The 22,676-nt window shown below is 42.2% G+C and overlaps 1 protein-coding gene across 1 annotated transcript in view; it reads right to left on the bottom strand.

Annotated features, from left to right (window-relative positions):
• Positions 1-22,279, bottom strand: part of LOC309561414 (ficolin-2-like) — a 109,953-nt gene extending 87,674 nt beyond the window's left edge. Inside the window, exon 1 of the mRNA XM_082265310.1 lies at positions 22,147-22,279. Within this exon, the coding sequence (XP_082121436.1) occupies positions 22,147-22,216 (70 nt within the window). The 5' untranslated portion in view covers positions 22,217-22,279. The remainder of the gene's footprint in view (positions 1-22,146) is intronic.
• Between the last annotated feature and the right edge of the window lie 397 nt (positions 22,280-22,676).

Below are 22,676 nucleotides of genomic sequence, written 5' to 3' on the forward strand. Positions count from 1 at the left end.
GGGAGGGGGGACCTGGCCTGCTCTAAGGGGGATCTATAATGGCAGGGGGACCCTGGCCTGCTCTAAGGGGGATCTATAATGGGAGGGGGACCCTGGTCTGCTCTAAGGGAGGATCTATAATGGGAGGGGGACCCTGGCCTACTCTAAGGGGAATCTGTAATGGGAGGGGGACCCTGGCCTGCTCTAAGGGGATCTATAATGGGAGGGGAACCCTGGCCTGCTCTAAGGGGGATCTAAAATGGGAGGGGGGCCCTGGCCTTTTGACTACTTTCTTTAATAACTACATAACACAATACTTGTACTTTTACTTTCAGTACTTGAGTAGTAAATTTTAAAATAAACTACTTGCAATACTTTTTCTTTTTTTCTTTTAATAACTAAAAAACATCACATTGTCCCCTATGTGATGAAAGGGAAGTAAAACAAAAATTGCAAATATTTTTATTTTTTTTTTGCAAAAAAATTGGTTACACCCAAGCACATAAAATCCCTCCCCCCGAAGAAATTTTGAGGCCCTCCACCTCCATATATATGCTCATAGAAACGTAAGCGCATGCGTCGGGGGCACCTACGCGTGAAAATGTGGATTGCGATACACATGTTGCCATGAACGCGGGAGTGAAAGCATTAATTCTAGCACCAGACCTCCTACATAAAACACTAAACTGATACATATAGGGGGCTTTTTAAGCATTGTGGTCGGTAATTGGGTGCGCTAAAACAACAGTGATAAAGACCCAAATCAATGGGATGACAAAATCAATAAACATCAATTATAAATCATGAATAGAAAATAAATCTTCATAAACTAGTGACACTCGTGTGGTTCATAGTGGTATATCAACATAAACAAAAAGTTCATAAGTGTCCATAAATGAAGTGATGAATGAAACTGAAAATTGAAAACAACGTGCTTCCAAATCCAAAGTGTAAATCCACCCCCAAGTGAAATTCCTCCTTACCAGACGGAAGAAGTAAGATGCCAAAACATAACAAATGTGCTGAAAACAAAATGGAAATCCCACAGTGCTCCAAATCGCCTTGTGAAAACACCTGAATTGGTCTCTTACCAGATAACAAATCAAAAAACGCTTGTAAATTGCGCCCAGAGAACACTATCTTCTCCTCCTCCTTCACATTCAAAAGAGTGTCTCCAATATGCCAAGCTGCCGGTCACTCTGTGTGATCTGATATGGAGAAGATCCCATGCTGTCCCTATGGTGGCCGTGTGTTCAGGATGGAGAAGCTGTTCAGCCTGCTGGAACCGTAAGCATTGCCTATAGAAAATATAGGGGAGTGAAGTTTGTTGCCATTTCACAGGCACACACAAATTTAAGGTTTGGCAAATTTGGTATCCATTTACTTAGCGCAACCTCTTTTATATTTTACCAAAATGTGGGTAATTTATTGCATATGTTCACCCTAATGTTCACGTTAGTTGTTTTTTTACTTACATTTTGTGTTTCCTATACCTTTAGGGTAATATCGGGTGACATAAATTTGAACTACCACTATTTTATTCTCTAGGGAGTCTGCTTTCAGAAAATATATAATGTTTGGGGGTTTTACATAATTTTCAAGGCTAAAATGATTTTTAAACGTGGGCAAAAAAATGCAAAAAATGGATCAGGCAGCAAAAAGGTTAAAGTGAACCCCAGCTGGAGGAATGTCAGTCCTCAAAACACACTTCACACTTGGTAAGCTCAGAGCTCTTGCAGTTGTGTTGTGTAAATAGTCTATGGAGATGAATAATAGCTGGACAGAGGAAGAAGATATCAAGGACATTCTTTCTTCACCAGATGGAATCCCTGAGACTTTCAGTAGAACCAAATGTAACACAAAGTAGCCAGCTGAAATTAAATGGTACTGTTAAATGCATCCCATAAACAGCAGAAAGTCAGTGTTGAAGGCCTACAGCAGCTTAGAAAGTTACTTTCTTACTGAACAGAGACTTCTCCCTGGCTGGTGTCCCAAGCACAGACCTGCCTGCAAAGCTGTCATCCATGAGAGGAGATGAAACATGGAAAGGAGGCATTGATCATGGGAGAGGAAGTTTGGATAAGGTGAGCATAGCTGGAGCCCCAAAGCCTGGCATATGGTGTATCAACTGGCAGAAGAACCTGGAAGGGACTCTCCCACTGAGGCTTGGAAAGATGCCATTGGATCCCATCCTAGTCTCTGGTACTGAGGCAGTGTTGGTCATGTATTCGCTCAGGCAAGGAAGAAAACACTTGGCAACACGGCTCAGTTAGTGAATGATGAAAATGCATTACATGTTCAGTCAAAGCTCCATAAAAAAAAAATAAAAAGAAGAGAATCATGAGGAAAACAGTTCAGTCACTGATACTTATCTGAAAAAAATAAATAAAAATGTATAATATTTACAGGCTTTCTAGGTGTGTGTCTGATGGACATAAGCACTACAGTTAGTGCATCCAATCATTACATTCCAGTTTGCTCACAGATTTTAGTTTATTTTTTTTCTAAAGTCACACTTTATCTTTTCACGTCTTCCCTAGCTTGTGGGATGGCATTGGGGCTGTGAAACGAAATGGGACACCCGCAAATCCTTTATTATTCCTCCTTCTTCCAGAGTTTCCTCTCTGCAGCTGAAGCTTATGAATCCTCTGGTGATACTTAGCACAGCATTTACTGTATAATCTTTGTCACATTCAAAGCATTAAAATGGCTTCCTTCCAGTGTGAGCCCTCTGGTGTGTGATAAGGTTTGACTTCACTGTAAAAGCTTTGCCACATTCAGAACACTGATATGGCTTCTCTCCAGTGTGAATCCTCTGGTGACTGATAAGCTCTGACTTCCGTATAAAAGCTTTGCCACATTCAGAACATTGATATGCCTTCTCTCCAGTGTGAATCATCTGGTGTGTGATAAGATGTGACTTCTGTATAAAAGCTTTGCCACATTCAGAACATTGATATGACTTCTCTCCAGTGTGAATCCTCTGGTGTCTGATAAGATATGACTTCTGTATAAAAGCTTTGCCACATTCAGAACACTGATATGGCTTTTCTCCAGTGTGAATCCTCTGGTGTATGATAAGCTCTGACTTCCGTATAAAAGCTTTGCCACATTCAGAACACTGATATGACTTCTCTCCAGTGTGAATCCTCTTGTGTCTGACAAGATTTGACTTCAATGTAAAAGTTTTATCACATTCAGAACATGGATATGGCTTCTCGCCAGTGTGAACCTTCTGGTGTGTTATACCTTTTGCCTCCATTGTAAAACCTTTATCACATTCCAAACAAGAAATATCTTCTCATATATACATGGGTTGGACTCTACAGCAAAGACATTGTCACTTCCAGAGCACTAAAATTACTTCTCGTTTGTTGTCCTCGGAGGTTGGATCAATGTTGAAGAGCATTCAAAACATTCATGACATGTAGAACACGGATAGGTCTTGTGTCCTATGTGAATCTTCCAGTGAACTGCAATAAAGACTTTCAGTCACTTATAACATCCATAAAGCTTGCTTCTCATGTAACTTGTTGTATTGATACAACAAGGCAAGCATGACCAAAAACTTGGTTCATCAATCCACCTGTGTGATCAGATATGGAGAAGATTCTATGCTGTCCCTATGGTGGCCGTGTGTTCAGGATGGAGAAGCTGTTCAGCCTGCTGGAACCGGATCTAAAATGGCTGAAAACGGTGTCAAACAACTTACTTGCAATACTTAAGTACAAAAAATGTTGAATACTTTAGTACTTCTGCTTAAGTGTGGTGCTTACAGAGCACTTCAACTTCTACTCAAGTCACATTTTTGATAGTGCACTTGTACTTTTACTCAAGTCTGGGTCTCTAGTACTTTATACATCTCTGTTCTTTCACAATTCAGAGTAATCTTGGTCCTTTTTGTGTTTAAAGCATTGTCTGTTTTTACATCATTAGGCCCCAAGCACACTGGATTTTAAAAAATGCCAGTCCCCTCGGCAGAAAAAAACGCTTTTTTGTTCACAGTTTTGACAAGTTTAGGAGAGTTTTGAGTTTTTTTCTGGCAGAAAGCTCCAATCAGAAAAGCAAACCAAAAGGGTTTTTTTCCCTGCCTCTAAACGTTGCGCCTACAATTTGCCTGTAATTGTCCTAATGTACATGGACACAGGATAACATTGAGCTGCTTCTACAGGCAAAACACAAAATTCCTGTAGTAGCAGCGAATTTGAATCCAGTGTTAGACATGTGCATGACGAAAACATTTGTTTAGTTTCGTTTAGATTAGTTAATCTAGTTATTTTGCTTCATTAAATTTGGTTGATTCATTCAATTCGTATTCGGAATTCGTATTCGGAAATTCAATTTGAAGTTTGGGAATTTGGACGAATTTTGTTTCGTTATTCCGAGCATTCGGTAAACTTTGTTTATACTGTAATTCGGGTATTTGGACATATCTGACACTCCGAATAATGAAAAATGCGTCTGAATATTTATACAGAGCGAATCGAACCGCACATGTCTAGCCAGTGTGCATGGAGCCTTAGCATGTCACTTGGCAAAGTCAACTGTACCGTAAGTACTGTGTCTCCCATGACAAACTGATCCATTTGTTTGCACACATTGTAGAAGTATAATGATTCAAACATGTCATGAAAGTCAACATAATTAAGATATTCATTCTACAGCCAGTGCTCTCTACTGATATTTACTGCCCAGTTAAAGCCCAGTCCTTCCTGTTATGGAAGATTACCCCCCACTAGGAGCTCGGCCCTATTACATGCCATGAACTCTGGTGAGTGTCATTCTCCATTTTAATATTATCTTTACTAACTAGTAACATATTCTGATTCTAAAGGAAGGACATAATGTTTCTCATACTTTGAAACCTAATATGCATAGTGCACTCCATATACTAGCGCCTGTTTTTCTGGTTTAGGCACATAGATCTCATTTCCTGTTATCCACATTTTTTTTCTGTTGACGTGTGAATAATGTACTCTTTGAATTGCTAAACAGTTTGTCATTTGTTAAAGGTTCTTTATTTGATGTACAACTGCCTATGACTTGCATGTCATCAATGTTATCCTGTTATGGACCACCCCACGCAGATATACTGCGACAGGGCAGCCCTCCGGTACGGAATCACGTACCTGTACGTGATTTTGTGCACTGGGTGTGGGGTGCGTGCGTGATTGGACACAGCAGGAGCCAACTAGCTAGTCTGGTGGACGCGATGTCTGCCGGGACACGCCAATTGTTTTCAGGAGAGGCAGAATGGCGATCTGCCTATGTAAACAAGGCAGACCACTGTTCTGTGAGATAGGAAGATGGAGATCTTTTGTTCCTGCAAAGAAGAAACATGGATGTCTGTCTTCCCCCAGTCAAAGCACCTCCCACACAGTTAGTAAGCACTCCCTAGGTGCACATTTAACCCTTTGATTGTCCCTGATATTAACCCCTTCCCTGTCAGTGTCATTAGTACAGTGACAGTGAATTTCTTTTAGCACTGATCACTGTATTGGTATCACTGGTCCCCAACAAATGGCACTTGGTGTTAGATTTGTCCACCGCAATGTCACAGTCCCGCTAAAAAATGCTGATCACCGCCAATAATAGTAAAAATAAATAAATAAAAAATAAACATACCCCATAGTTTGTAGACGCTATAACTTTTGCGCAAACAAAATATGTACCAAAATACATATTGGCCTAAATTGATGAAGAAATTAGATTTTTTATATATTTTTTTTTTATTGGGCATGTTTTATAGCCTACAGTAAAAAAAGTATATATATTTTTTTTTCCAAAATTGTCGGCCTTTTTTTTTGTTTTTAGCGTAAAAAATAAAAACCACAGAATTGATCAAACACCACCAAAAGAAACAATTTACAGTATGAAAGCTGCGCTTATCCTGCCATTAATAACATAAAATAACATTCAATAGGTGTAATCGTGCGTCGATAAATTAATCCTATGCTTCATAGAAATTAATAAATAGTAATAATAAATGCAAGGTGCTAATAGTGCAAAAAAGGTGCCATGATTAAAAGCATAAACATAAGTATAAATGATCCATAAAATATATTCTACTGTGAATTATATATATATTGAAAAGTGCTATGTGCAAATAAAGGTGCTGGAAGGAATCAGTTGATATGTAAACGGGAAAACCGTCCCAGTGTGGGGACTAACTGTGGCTTCACAAATAAATATAAAGTGACAATAGTGACACAGTGTATAGTGGCTGCGTAATATTATACGATAATGTATGGAAATAAATATTAAAGTCATCAAAAACTGGCTAGTAAAAGTTCATTCAAAATTGCAGCATCAATCATCATAAAGTGACGGTGGCGTGGATTCAGGTGATGGGGTCAGGTGGGTGATTGCAAACACCAGACAGTGAGTGGTGACACAGCCAATATGCATGACTTCTGGGTGTGCTACACCCTTACCTTACTGCTGTAAGGTTACAGCATTAAGAATTATGCTTTCTGGCAATCCTGTGTTCATCCAAGGGGAGAGGGAGCTGATAGACAGGAGGGCTCACATAGGTATCCTTAAGCTTGTAGGAATGCGGCTGATAGCTGGGGTCCTTACGCCTTCCAGGAGGGAGGGGGGAGGGGGGTATTTCGGTATCCTGTATACTCCCAGGGGGGCAGACAAAGAAAGAGCTTCCTCTGGTGCAGTATTTCAATGTTTTATTGTCATAAAATAAAGTAGCAGCTTACAGTAACCACTTACCGCAAAGCGACGTACCCATACGTCGGATGACTTTGCGGTGTTATACCGGGGTGATGCCTCTAGCTAGAGGCATCATCCCGGTACCGTTGTTTAGAGCTGGGGGTCGGCTTTCCGGCGGTAATGACCGATGTGGCTCGGGAGCCGCTCGGCCGTTACCCTTGCGTGCGGGAGGGGACGTCCCCTTCCCGCCACCTTCCGCGGCTTTGCCCGGGTCTCCCGTCCCACCAGGAGACCCGAGCACCGAGTCGTTGCGTCTGCCAGCTGGATGGAGTCCCGTCCAGGTTACTCTGCTGCTAAAGGCGGCAAATTAAAAAAACGAGTGTATTCAAAAATGCTGTTTGCGAAGTGTAGTGAAGGGGTCTAGGGTCTTTTAGACCAGTGCTCCCCAACCTTTTATCGCCACAGACCGGTCAACGTTTGATAATTTTTCCGTGGCCCGTTGAGAGGGGGTGGTTACACTTCAATGCAGAGTGACCAGAGTGCCCCCAATCAATGCAGAGTGCCACAGCATGCCCCCATCAATGCAGAGTGCCACAACGTGCCCCCATCAATGCACAGTGACCACAGCATGCCCCCAATCAATGCACAGTGACCGCAGCATGCCCCCAATCAATGCACAGTGACCACAGCTTGCCCCAAATCAATGCACAGTGACCACAGCATGCCCCGAATCAATGCACAGTGACCACAGCATGCCCCGAATCAATGCACAGTGACCACAGCATGCCCCCAGTCAATGCACAGTGACCACAGCATGCCCAATCAATGCACAGTGACCACAGCATGCCCCCAATCAATGCACAGTGACCACAGCGTGCCCCCAACCAATGCACAGTGACCACAGCGAGCCCCCAATCAATGCACAGTGACCACAGCATGCCCCCAATCAATGCACAGTGACCACAGCATGCCCCCAATCAATGCACAATGACCACAGCACGCCCCCAATCAATGCACAGTGACCACAGCATGCCCCCAATCAATGCAGAGTGGCCTGCTCTAAGGGGAATCTATAATGGGAGGGGGATACTGGCCGGCTCTAAGGGGAATCTATAATGGGAGGGGGACCCTGGCCTGCTCTAAGGGGAATCTATAATGGGAGGGGGACCCTGGCCTGCTCTAAGGGGGATCTATAATGGGAGGGGGACCCTGGCCTGCTCTAAGTGGGATCTATAATGGGAGGGGGGACCTGGCCTGCTCTAAGGGGGATCTATAATGGCAGGGGGACCCTGGCCTGCTCTAAGGGGGATCTATAATGGGAGGGGGACCCTGGTCTGCTCTAAGGGGGATCTATAGTGGGAGGGGGACCCTGGCCTGCTCTAAGGGGATCTATAATGGGAGGGGAACCATGGCCTGCTCTAAGGGGGATCTAAAATGGGAGGGGGGCCCTGGCCTTTTGACTACTTTCTTTAATAACTACATAACACAATACCTGTACTTTTACTTTCGGTACTTGAGTAGTAAATTTTAAAATAAACTACTTGCAATATTTAAGTACAAAAAATGTTGAATACTTTAGTACTTCTACTTAAGTGTGGTGCTTACAGAGCACTTCAACTCAAGTCACTTTTTTGATAGTGCACTTGTACTTTTACTCAAGTCTGGGTCTCTAGTACTTTATACATCTCTGTTCTTTCACAATTCAGAGTCATCTTGGTCCTTTTTGTGTTTAAAGCATTTTCTGTTTTTACATCATTAGGCCCCAAGCACACTGGATTTTAAAAAATGCCAGTCCCCTCGGCAGAAAAAAACGCTTTTTTGTTCACAGTTTTGACAAGTTTAGGAGAGTTTTGAGTTTCTTTCTGCTGCTTCTACAGGCAAAACACAAAATTCCTGTAGTAGCAGCGAATTTGAATCCAGTGTTAGACATGTGCATGACGAAAACATTTGTTTAGTTTCGTTTAGATTAGTTAACCACGCTAGCGGTAAACCTGAGCGTGACTCGGGGTAGGAATTTCCTGCTATTATCGGTATCCCCGAGTCACGCTCGGGGTGAATGGGCAGAGCTATGCAGAGAGCGCAGCGGAGTGTCTTACCTTATCCTGGCGATCCAGCGATGAGCTCTCATTGCTGTGACCGCCAGCCGAGATCTCCGCCGCCGAGGGAAATTCAAAAAAGAAAAAAAAACGTTGCACAAAACACAAACACATTTTATATTATATATATGCATATGTATATATATATATATATATATATATATATACACACACCTATATACACACACACACATTATATTATTGATTCGATTATAATTCATGCGTTTGTGTTTCAAATTTATCACATCTGGGATGTCTACTAGAGTCTTATTTTGGTCAGGTTTAAGTCAGTAATTACTAAGAATTGTAGGCCTATAATACATAACGCCAAATTTCCATGAAAAAAATTGTACCGCTTTTGGTACAGAATTCCTGACAGAATCATACCGCCAGGGAGGTTAATCTAGTTATTTTGCTTCATTAAATTTGGTTGATTCATTCAATTCGTATTCGGAATTTGTATTCGGAATTTCAATTTGAAGTTTGGAAATTTGGACGAATTTTGTTTCGTTATTCCGAGCATTCGGTAAACTTTGTTTATACTGTAATTCGGGTATTTGGACATATCTGACACTCCGAATAATGAAAAATGCGTCTGAATATTTATTCGGAGCGAATCGAACCGCACATGTCTAGCCAGTGTGCATGGAGCCTTAGCATGTCACTTGGCAAAATCAACTGTACCGTAAGTACTGTGTCTCCCATGACAAACTGATCCATTTGTTTGCACACATTGTAGAAGTATAATGATTCAAACATGTCATGAAAGTCAACATAATAAAGATATTCATTCTACAGCCAGTGCTCTCTACTGATATTTACTGCCCAGTTATAACCCAGCCCTTCCTGTTATGGAAGATTATCCCCCACTAGGAGACCGGCCCTATTACATGCCATGAACTCTGGTGAGTGTCATTCTCCATTTTAATATTATCTTTACTAACTAGTAACATATTCTGATTCTAAAGGAAGGACATAATGTTTCTCATACTTTGAAATATAATATGCATAGTGCACTCCATATACTAGCGCCTGTTTTTCTGGTTTAGGCACATAGATCTCATTTCCTGTTATCCACATTTTTTTCTGTTGACGTGTGAATAATATTCTCTTTGAAATGCTAAACATTTTGTCATTTGTTAAAGTTTCTTTATTTGATGTACAACTGCCTATGACTTGCATGTCATCAATGTTATCCTGTTATGGACCACCCCACGCAGATATACTGCGACAGGGTAGCGCTCCGGTACGGAATCACGTACCTGTACGTGATTTTGTGCACTGGGTGTGGGGTGCGTGCGTGATTGGACACAGCGGGAGCCAACTAGCTAGTCTGGTGGACGCGATGTCTGCCGGGACACGCCGATTGTTTTCAGGAGAGGCAGAATGACGATCTGCCTATGTAAACAAGGCAGACCACTGTTCTGTGAGATGGGAAGATGGAGATCTTTTGTTCCTGCAAAGAAGAAACATGGAAGTCTGTCTTCCCTCAGTCAAAGCACCTCCCACACAGTTAGCAAGCACGCCCTAAGCGCACATTTAACCCTTTCATTGTCCCTGATGTTAACCCCTTCCCTGTCAGTGTCATTAGTACAGTGACAGTGAATTTCTTTTAGCACTGATCACTGTATTGGTATCACTGGTCCCCAAAAAATGCCACTTGGTGTTTGATTTGTCCACCGCAATGTCACAGTCCCGTTAAAAACCGCTGATTGCCGCCAATACTAGTAAAAATAAATAAATAAAAAATACACATATCCCATAGTTTGTAGACGCTATAACTTTTGCGCAAACATATCAATATACACTTATTGTGATTTTTTTTTACCAAAAATATGTAGCAGAATACATATTGGCCTAAATTGATGAAGAAATTACATTTTTTTATATTATTTTATTCGGGATGTTTTGTAGCCTACAGTAAAAAATTATTGTTTTTTTTTCCAAAATTGTTGGTCTTTTTTTTTTTGTTTCTAGCGTAAAAAATAAAAACCACACAATTGATCAAATACCACCAAAAGAAACAATTTACAGTATTAAAGCCGCGCTTATCCTGACATAAATAACATAAAATAACATTCAATAGGTGTAATCGTGCGTCGATAAATTAATCCTATGCTTCATAGAAATTAATAAATAGTAATAATAAATGCAAGGTGCAAATAGTGCCAAAAAGGTGCCATGATTAAAAGCATAAACATAAGTATAAATGATCCATAAAATATATTCTACTGTGAACTATATATATTGAAAAGTGCTATGTGCAAATAAAGGTGCAGGAAGGAATCAGTTGGTATGTAAAACGGGAAAACCGTCCCAGTGTGGGGACTAACTGTGGCTTCACAAATAAATATAAAGTGACAATAGTGACACAGTGTATAGTGGCTGCGTAATATTATACGATAATGTATGGAAATAAATATTAAAGTCATCAAAAACTGGCTAGTAAAAGTTCATTCAAAATCGCAGCATCAATCATCATAAAGTGACGGTGGCGTGGATTCAGGTGATGGGGTCAGGTGGGTGATTGCAAACACCAGACAGTGAGTGGTGACACAGCCAATATGCAGGACTTCTGGGTGTGCTACACCCTTACCTTACTGCTGTAAGGTTACAGTATTAAAAAATATGCTTCCCAGCAATCCTGTGTTCATCCAAGGGGAGGGGGAGCTGATAGACAGGAGGGCTCACATAGGTATCCTTAAGCTTGTAGGAATGCGGCTGATAGCCGGGGTTCTTACGCCTTCCAGGAGGGAGGGGGGGGGGTATTTCGGTATCCTGTATACTCCCAGTTGGGGGCAGACAAAGAAAGAGCTTCCTCTAGTGCAGTATTTCAATGTTTTATTGTCATAAAATAAAGTAGCAACTTACAGTAACCACTTACCGCAAAGTGACGTACCCATACGTCGGATGACTTTGCGGTGCTATACCGGGGTGATGCCTCTAGCTAGAGGCATCACCCCGGTACCGTTGTTTAGAGCTGGCGGTCGGCTTTCCGGCGGTAATGACCGATGCGGCTCGGGAGCCGCTCGGTCGTTACCCCTGCGAGCGGGAGGGGACGTCACCCTCCCGCCACCTTCCGCGGCTTTGCCCGGGTCTCTCGTCCCACCGGGAGACCCAAGCACCCAGCCGGCACGTCTGCCAGCTGGATGGAGTCCCGTCCGGGTTACTGTGCTGCTAAAGGCGGCAAATTCAAAAAACGAGTGTATTCAAAAATGCTGTATGCGAAGTGTAGTGGAGGGGTCTAGGGTCTTTTAGACCAGTGCTCCCCAACCTTTTTATCGCCACAGACCGGTCAACGTTTGATCATTTTTCCGTGGCCCGGTGGGGGTTGGGGTTACACGTCAATGCAGAGTGACCAGAGTGCCCCCAAGCAATGCAGAGTGCCACAGCATGCCCCCATCAATGCAGAGTGCCACAGTGTCCCCTCATCAATGCACAGTGACCACAGCATGCCCCCAATCAATGCACAGTGACCACAGCGTGCCCCAAATCAATGCACAGTGACCACAGCGTGCCCCCATTCAATGCACAGTGACCACAGCGTGCCCCCAGTCAATGCACAGTGACCACAGCATGCCCCCAATCAATGCACAGTGACCACAGCGCGCCCCCAATCAATGCACAGTGACCACAGCGTGCCCCCAATCAATGCACAGTGACCACAGCGTGCCCCCAATCAATGCACAGTGACCACAGCGTGCCCCCAATCAATGCACAGTGACCACAGCGTGCCCCCAATCAATGCAACGTGACCACAGCATGCCCCCAATCAATGCACAGTGACCACAGCATGCCCCCAATCAATGCACAATGACCACAGCATGCTCCCAATCAATGCACAGTGACCACAGCATGCCCCCAATCAATGCAGAGTGACCTGCTCTAAGGGGAATCTATAATGGGAGGGGGATACTGGCCGGCTCTAAGGGGAATCTATAATGGGAGGGGGACCCTGGCCTGCTCTAAGGGGAATCTATAATGGGAGGGGGACCCTGGCCTGCTCTAAGGGGGATCTATAATGGGAGGGGGACACTGGCCTGCTCTAAGTGGGATCTATAATGGGAGGGGGACCTGGCCTGCTCTAAGGGGGATCTATAATGGCAGGGGGATCCTGGCCTGCTCTAAGGGGGATCTATAATGGGAGGGGGACCCTGGTCTGCTCTAAGGGGGATCTATAATGGGAGGGGGACCCTGGCCTGCTCTAAGGGGATCTATAATGGGAGGGGAACCCTGGCCTGCTCTAAGGGGGATCTAAAATGGGAGGGGGTCCTGGCCTTTTGACTACTTTCTTTAATAACTACATAACACAATACCTGTACTTTTACTTTCAGTACTTGAGTAGTAAATTTTAAAATAAACTACTTGCAATATTTAAGTACAAATGTAAATGTTGAATACTTTAGTACTTCTACTTAAGTGTGGTGCTTACAGAGCACTTCAACTTCTACTCAAGTCACTTTTTTGATAGTGCACTTGTACTTTTACTCAAGTCAGGGTCTCTAGTACTTTATACATCTCTGTTCTTTCACAATTCAGAGTCATCTTGGTCCTTTTTGTGTTTAAAGCATTGTCTGTTTTTACATCATTAGGCCCCAAGCACACTGGATTTTAAAAAATGCCAGTTCCCTCTGCAGAAAAAAACGCTTTCACAGTTTTGACAAGTTTAGGAGAGTTTTGAGTTTTTTTCTGGCAGAAAGCTCCAATCAGAAAAGCAAACCAAAAGGGTTTTTTTCCCTGCCTCTAAACGTTGCGCCTACAATTTGCCTGTAATTGTCCTAATGTGCATTGACACAGAATAACATTGAGCTGCTTCTACAGGCAAAACACAAAATTCCTGTAGTAGCAGCGAATTTGAATCCAGTGTTAGACATGTGCATGACGAAAACATTTGTTTAGTTTCGTTTAGATTAGTTAATCTAGTTATTTTGCTTCATTAAATTTGGTTGATTCATTCAATTCGTATTTGGAATTCGTATTCGGAATTTCAATTTGAAGTTTGGAAATTTGGACGAATTTTGTTTCGTTATTCCGAGCATTCGGTAAACTTTGTTTATACTGTAATTCGGGTATTTGGACATATCTGACACTCCGAATAATGAAAAATGCGTCTGAATATTTATACAGAGCGAATCGAACCGCACATGTCTAGCCAGTGTGCATGGAGCCTTAGCATGTCACTTGGCAAAGTCAACTGTACCGTAAGTACTGTGTCTCCCATGACAAACTGATCCATTTGTTTGCACACATTGTAGAAGTATAATGATTCAAACATGTCATGAAAGTCAACATAATAAAGATATTCATTCTACAGCCAGTGCTCTCTACTGATATTTACTGCACAGTTATAACCCAGCCCTTCCAGTTACGGAAGATTATCCCCCACTAGGAGCTCGGCCCTATTACATGCCATGAACTCTGGTGAGTGTCATTCTCCATTTTAATATTATCTTTACTAACTAGTAACATATTCTGATTCTAAAGGAAGGACATAATGTTTCTCATACTTTGAAATATAATATGCATAGTGCACTCCATATACTAGCGCCTGTTTTTCTGGTTTAGGCACATAGATCTCATTTCCTGTTATCCACATTTTTTTCTGTTGACGTGTGAATAATATTCTCTTTGTTAAAGTTTCTTTATTTGATGTACAACTGCCTATGACTTGCAAGTCAGCAATGTTATCCTGTTATGGACCACCCCACGCAGATATACTGCGACAGGGCAGCCCTCCGGCATGGAATCACGTACCTGTACGTGATTTTGTGCACTGGGTGTGGGGTGCGTGCGTGATTGGACACAGCGGGAGCCAACTAGCTAGTCTGGTGGACGCGATGTCTGCCGGGACACGCCGATTGTTTTCAGGAGAGGAGAGGCAGAATGACGATCTGCCTATGTAAACAAGGCAGACCACTGTTCTGTGAGATAGGAAGATGGAGATCTTTTGTTCCTGCAAAGAAGAAACATGGATGTCTGTCTTCCCCCAGTCAAAGCACCTCCCACACAGTTAGTAAGCACTCCCTAGGCGCACATTTAACCCTTTGATTGTCCCTGATATTAACCCCTTCCCTGTCAGTGTCATTAGTATACAGTGACAGTGAATTTCTTTTAGCACTAATCACTGTATTGGTATCACTGGTCCCCAACAAATGGCACTTGGTGTTAGATTTGTCCACCGCAATGTCATAGTCCCGCTAAAAAACGCTGATCACCGCCAATACTAGTAAAAATAAATAAATAAAAAATAAACATACCCCATAGTTTGTAGACGCTATAACTTTTGCGCAAACAAAATATGTAGCAGAATACATATTGGCCTAAATTGATGAAGAAATTCGATTTTTTATATTTTTTTTTTTATTGGGCATGTTTTATAGCCTACAGTAAAAAAAGTATATATATATATTTTTTTTCCAAAATTGTCGGAAGATTATCCCCCACTAGGAGCTCGGCCCTATATTACATGCCATGAACTCTGGTGAGTGTCATTCTCCATTTTAATATTATCTTTACTAACTAGTAACATATTCTGATTCTAAAGGAAGGACATAATGTTTCTCATACTTTGAAATATAATATGCATAGTGCACTCCATATACTAGCGCCTGTTTTTCTGGTTTAGGCACATAGATCTCATTTCCTGTTATCCACATTTTTTTCTGTTGACGTGTGAATAATGTACTCTTTGAAATGCTAAACATTTTGTCATTTGTTAAAGTTTCTTTATTTGATGTAGAACTGCCTATGACTTGCAAGTCAGCAATGTTATCCTGTTATGGACCACCCCACGCAGATATACTGCGACAGGGCAGCCCTCCGGTACGAAATCACGTACCTGTACGTGATTTTGTGCATTGGGTGTGGGGTGCGTGCACACGCCGCCGGCGACCTGCTCCCGCTGTGATTGGACACAGCAGGAGCCAACATGCTAGTCTGGTGGACGCGATGACTGCCGGGACACGCCGATTGTTTTCAGGAGAGGCAGAATGGCGATCTGCCTATGTAAACAAGGCAGACCACTGTTCTGTGAGATTGGAAGATGGAGATATTTTGTTCCTGCAAAGAAGAAACATGGAAGTCTGTCTTCCCCCAGTCAAAGCACCTCCCACACAGTTAGCAAGCACTCCCTAAGTGCACATTTAACCCTTTCATTGTCCCTGATGTTAACCCCTTCCCTATCAGTGTCATTAGTACAGTGACAGTGAATTTCTTTTAGCACTGATCACTGTATTGGTATCACTGGTCCCCAAAAAATGCCACTTGGTGTTAGATTTGTCCACCGCAATGTCACAGTCCCGCTAAAAATCGCTGATCACCCCCAATACTAGTAAAAATAAATAAATAAAAAATAAACATATCCCATAGTTTGTAGACGCTATAACTTTTGCGCAAACATATCAATATACACTTATTGGGATTTTATTTTTTACTAAAACTATGTAGCAGAATACATATTGGCCTAAATTGATGAAGAAATTCGATTTTTTTATATTTTCTTTATTGGGCATGTTTTATAGCCTACAGTAAAAAAACATTGTTTTTTTTTCCAAAATTGTCGGTCTTTTTTTTTGTTTCTAGCGTAAAAAATAAAAACCACAGAATGGATCAAATACCACCAAAAGAAACAATTTGTACAGTATTAAAGCCGCGCTTATCCTGACATAAATAACATAAAATAACATTCAATAGGTGTAATCGTGCATCGATAAATTAATCCTATGCTTCATAGAAATTAATAAATAGTAATATTAAATGCAAGGCGCTAATAGTGCCAAAAAGGTGCCATGATTAAAAGCAGCCATAAACATAAGTATAAATGATCCATAAAATATATTCTACTGTGAACTATATATATTGAAAAGTGCTATGTGCAAATAAAGGTGCAGGAAGAAATCAGTTGGTATGTAAACGGGAAAACCGTCCCAGTGTGGGGACTAACTGTGGCTTCACAAATAAATATAAAGTGACAATAGTGACACAGTGTATAGTGGCTGCGTAATATTATACGATAATGTATAGAAATAAATATTGAAGTCATCAAAAACTGGCTAGTAAAAGTTAATTCAAAATTGCAGCATCAATCATCATAAAGTGACGGTGGCATGGATTCAGGTGATGGGGTCAGGTGGGTGATTGCAAACACCAGACAGTGAGTGGTGACACAGCCAATATGCATGACTTCTGGGTGTGCTACACCCTTACCTTACTGCTGTAAGGTTACAGCATTAAAAATTATGCTTTCCAGCAATCCTGTGTTCATCCAAGGGGAGGGGGAGCTGATAGACAGGAGGGCTCACATAGGTATCCTTAAGCTTGTAGGAATGCGGCTGATAGCCGGGGTTCTTACGCCTTCCAGGAGGGAGGGGGGGTATTTAGGTATCCTGTACACTCCCAGGTGGGGGCAGACAAAGAAAGAGCTTCCTCTGGTGCAGTATTTCAATATTTTATTGTCATAAAATAAACATAGCAACTTACATTAACCACTTACCGCAAAGTGACGTACCCATACGTCGGCTGACTTTGCAGTGTTATAACAGGGTGATGGCTTTAGCAAGAGGCATCACTCCGTTGTTTAGAGCTGGTGGTCTGCTTTCCGGCGGTAATGACCGATGTGGCTCGGGAGCCGCTCGGTCGTTACCCCGGCGAGCCGGAGGGGACGTCCCCCCCCCCCTCCCGCCACCTTCCGCAGCTTTGCCTGGGCCTCCCGTCCCACCGGGAGACCCGAGCACCCAGCTTGCATGTCTGCCAGCTGAATGGAGTCCCGTCCGGGTTACTCTGCTGCTAAAGGCGGCAAATTCAAAAAATGAGTGAATTAAAAAAAATGCTGTTTGCGAAGTGTAGTGGAGGGGTCTAGGGTCATTTAGACCAGTGCTTCCCAACCTTTTTATCGCCACGGACCGGTCAATGTTTGATAATTTTTCCGTGGAGATGGGGGGGTTACACGTCAATGCAGTGTGACCAGAGTGCCCCCAATCAATGCAGAGTGCCACAGCGTGCCCCCATCAATGCAAAGTGCCACAGCGTGCCCCCATCAATGCACAGTGACCACAGCATGCCCCCATCAATGCACAGTGACCACAGCTTGACCCCAAATCAATGCACAGTGACCACAGCATGCCCCCAATCAATGCACAGTGACCACAGCTTGACCCCAAATCAATGCACAGTGACCACAGCGTGCCCCCAATCAATGCACAGCGACCACAGCATGCCCCCAATCAATGCACAGTGACCATAGCATGCTCCCAATCAATGCACAGTGACCACAGCATGCCCCAAATCAATGCATAGTACCACAGCATTCCCCAAATCAATGTATAGTACCACAGCATGCCCCCAATCAATGCACAGTGACCACAGCATGCCCCCAATCAATACAGAGTGCCACAGCATGCCCCCAATCAATGCAGAGTGCCACGGCATGCCCCCAATCAATGCACAATGACCACAGTATGCCCCCAATCAATGCACAGTGACCACAGCATGCCCCCAATCAATGCACAGTGACCACAGCATGCCCCCAATTAATGCAGACTGCCACAGTATGCCCTCAATCAATGCAGAGTGCCACAGCATGCCCCCGATCAATGCAGAGTGCCACAGCATGCCCCTAATCAATGCAGAGTGCCACAGCATGCCCCTAATCAATGCAGAGTGACCACAGCATGCCCCCCAATCAATGCAGAGTGCCACATCATGCCCCCAATCAATGCAGAGTGCCACATCATGCCCCCAATCAATGCAGAGTGCCACAGCATGCCCCCAATCAATGCACAGTGCCACAGCATGCCCCCAATCAATGCACAGTGACCAGTGCACTTACCTGATTTGCAGCGGCGGCTCCTCCTCCTCCTCCTTGGCCAATGGCATGGGTTCGCCTTTCGGCCAATCGGACCCGCTTCCTGATTGGCTAGGAGGAGGATCTGTGTGACAATAGCGAATATTCATTCGCTATTGTCACACAAATTGTTGGGCTCAGGGCGCACTTCTCTGCGCTCTGTATCCACCCATTTCTGAAAAAATGTTTTTTTTTAAATGGAAATAATGTAATGTTCTTTGGGCGGACCGGTACCGTTTGATCCACGGACCGTTACCGGTCCGCGGCCCGGGGGTTGGGCAACACTGTTTTAGACCACCGATCCCTCCATAAAGTGTCACAAGGGATGTTTACATTGCTTGTGACAGCAATAAAAGTGATCAGATTTTTTAAAAAAACCTGTGATAAAGTTAAAAAAAATAAAATAAACAGGAAAAAAACATTTTTAGCCACCCCCGTCGCCGTCGCGCACGAAAGAAAACGCATATGGAGGTCGAGCTGCGAATGAAATCGCTGTTCAAACCACACATGTGAGGTATCGTCACGATCGCCAGAGAGTGAGCAATAATTAAAAAAAAAAAAAAAGATCTAAACTCTCACTCTAAACTTGTAACCGTTAAACATTTTTAAAGCGTCGCCTATTGAGATTACTATTGATCGTAGTTTGTCGCCATCCCACGGGTGTGCGCAATTTTAAACCATAACATGTTGGGTATCTATTTACTCGGCGTGACATCATCTTTCACAATTCATAAAAAAAGGGCTAACTTTACTGTTTAGCCATTTTTAAATGCAGTGAAATGTGATTTTTTGTAATTTTTCCAAAAAATTGCGTTTTAAAGACCGCTGCGCAAATACCGTGTGACAAAAAATATTGCAATGACCGCCATTTTAATCTCCAGAGTCTTTGCTAAAAAAATATATATAATGTTTGTTGGTTCTAAGTAGTTTTCTAGGAAAAAATACTGATTTAAAATTGTAAACAAAAAGTGTCCGAAATAGGCCTGGGGCTTAAGTGGTTAAAACTTCCATCGGTAGGTATAAGCGGATGTCAGTAGCGAGCGGTCTGTGATGCCGCACTTCCGCATTCAGCCTCTGCGTCTCTACGCGTATCGTCACAGCCACGTGACTTAGGTTGATCCATTAGGTTATCTGTATACTTCTATTTCTTTGTGCCAATTATTGGTACAAATACATATACTAGCAAATGACCCCGCTTCCGGAAGCACAGAAATCCATGATCTCTCTTTACGTGGGACACCGTCGGCTTCATTGCTGGGCAACCGCAGCATACATATAGCAGAGACCAGGAAGTGAAGTGACGCTGCTGAAGACGTCTATGACGAAACGTGTACAGTGTAGTATCGTCACTTCCTGATCCAGGACCTTCGTGGAACGCATTGCGTTCCGGAGCTACAACCACTCGGCGGTTTGTCTACACCGCCCCCCCTTGTTTGGAATGTACTTTATGCGAATTAGCTATTATGAAATTGTGAGCATACATTTTTATGAAGCCTTTGAATAAACCTTAAATTATGGTATTACACTATGTGTCCCCCCCCCCCCCCCTTGTTCATTCACATATGTAATTGCTGGAGTACCTATTGGGAAGCATACTGAGTGCTGAAGGATTAATACCTACTCCCCTACCCTCCTTGGTACCAAGACGTACAGACGTAGGAACAGTACTTAGGACCCACAGGACCAGCCATCTGCACGCTGTAGTATACAGCTTATAATATACCACTGCCTAACACCCCTGTGTGGGGTTGGGCACTCTGGTGAGTGCAATCTATTTTATAACCACCCTGGGCACCCTCTTTTCTAAGAAGAGTTTTGAGATCACCACACGAAGATTGAGCACCACCACTTATGGACAATTATTTATGATTGAAACACTGAGCATTGTATAACTTCCACTGTGCATAAGATTACTTGCACCTTATTAACCCATTGTGCACGTGTATATTAGTACAGTCCATCTGGCACCTTATATATTTTTTTATATATTTACTGCACTAATCACTTTATATCATTTACCACTGGATTTAGAAATTCATTTGTGTCTCCACTCTTTGGTTTACACTATAATTTTTAAGATTTTTTACATTTAATATTAGTATTTCTTATTTAAAATTACAGTTTTTTACTATACCTCCCTTAAACCACATTAGTCACTTTTATAATTGTTTGCACCTTATGTCACAATAATCACCTTACTGGGAGCTACTATACTAGGTAATGTCACTAAGCACTTTACAAATACTACTATTGCACAAATAATTTATGCTTTACTAGTGATCTTCTGGATGTAAATTTTCAATTTTAATATTTATTGCTGTGGTACAACACTTTTTTACTTAGCTATATGTACTTATATGCTCAGAATCATTATCCTTGTGATACACTAGAGGTTATTTGCTTTGTTACCCAACACCCATAGGGCAGCGCCATATTCCCTACCCCTATCCATTCACATTTATACTTCTGTTTATGCTTTTAATCATGGCACCTTTTTGGCACTATTAGCACTTTGCAATTATTATTACTATTTATTAATTTCTATGAAGCATAGGATTAATTTATCGATGCACGATTACACCTATTGAAGGTTATTTTATGTTATTTATGTCAAGATAAGCGTGGCTTTAATACTGTACAAATTGTGATTTATTCAGTTATTTATGAAAGGCTGAAATAAGAGTTGCAGCTGATCCCACTTGTTACATTTGTTCTGATCCTTCTTCTACCTACCAGTGATAGCGCAGGGGCTATTTCCACTTACTATTTTTTACCACCAAAAGAAAGCTCTATTTGTGGGGAAAAAAAGCACATCAATTTTATTTGAGTACAGTGTTGCACGACCACGCAATTGTCAGTTCACATAAAGTAGTGCCGTATGGCAGAAAATGGCTTGGTCATGAAGGGGTTAAACCTTCCGGGGCTGAAGTGGTTACGTGTCTATCTGTATATCGGATTGCGGTTGCATGTTGTATTCTTTAAAAGTTTTCAATAAAATGTACTGAAAAAGAAAACAAATATTCTTCAGTGGAACAATGTCAGATAACCCCAGTGTCCTCTTATCTTGAGGAAAAAACTGCATTACTCCAATCCAGACTGACTGCTTTCTTTGTTGATACTGGTAATGTGCAGCTGTAGGGGCTGCTCTATGAGGCTGAAGACATTTTTTGTGCATTTTTGCACAATTTGTTCATGTGTTTTAGGGGCGATGTGCTGCACAGGATCTTCTTTAAGGCAAAATCACATTTGTGGCCCTATAGACTTTTATTGAGGGAGCATTGAAACATATGCCTAACATGCATTTTGGCATTTTTTTCAGCCACTCCTATTGAAGTTTATGGAAAAAATATCTAAACCTTCCTGAAATTAAACTCTTGTGCTTTTTTGATTGACAAGCATCAAGCAACAGATGCCAGAGCAGGTGTAAACAGGCACCATTTAAAACAATAGCATTTTCATAGTTGGGCATTTTGTACGTTTAAGGGCCATACACACTATAAGATTTTCTGAAGACTTTTTCCTTCAGATTTACCTTTGTCTATGAGTATCTCTTTTGATAGGACTTACCTGGACAAGTCTCTTCAGTGTATGTAAGAGAAGTCATCAGACACAGTATAGAGGCTACCAAAGTCCACATAGTGGCCAAAATGTTCCTTGCTGTTCTTCAGGTCTCTTTCAGAGTGAGATATTCTCAGCTTTTTTTTTTATTTATTAAGATATCTTAGAAACTCCTCCCTGTGGACACACTCCTCGTTCCTAATCAATAGTGATCCTTGCACATTTTCTCATGTGCTCCTGGAATTTTCTGCAATTTACATCACAAGCTACTTTGACCATTGTAAGAACTGCTGTGTCTCCAGCTCCAGCGTGATCTGTCTGACTCTAAACAAGGAAGATTTGTGCTAATTCAAATATGTCGAACAGTAAACATCATTGTTAGGTAATGCCAGAAGGTAATTTAGGCCTCATGCACACAAGACATTATAAAAAAAACAAGCAGACGAGTAGCGTAAAGCCTTGTACACACGCACAGATTGTAGAAGGCTGTAGCTAAAGAATGAGTTTTTCAATGTTTTTGCAGTAGGTTTTTTAGCATT

This window comes from Pelophylax lessonae (genome assembly GCF_965119305.1).
Source record: "Pelophylax lessonae genome assembly, chromosome: 8".
Taxonomy (NCBI): Eukaryota; Metazoa; Chordata; class Amphibia; order Anura; family Ranidae; genus Pelophylax; species Pelophylax lessonae.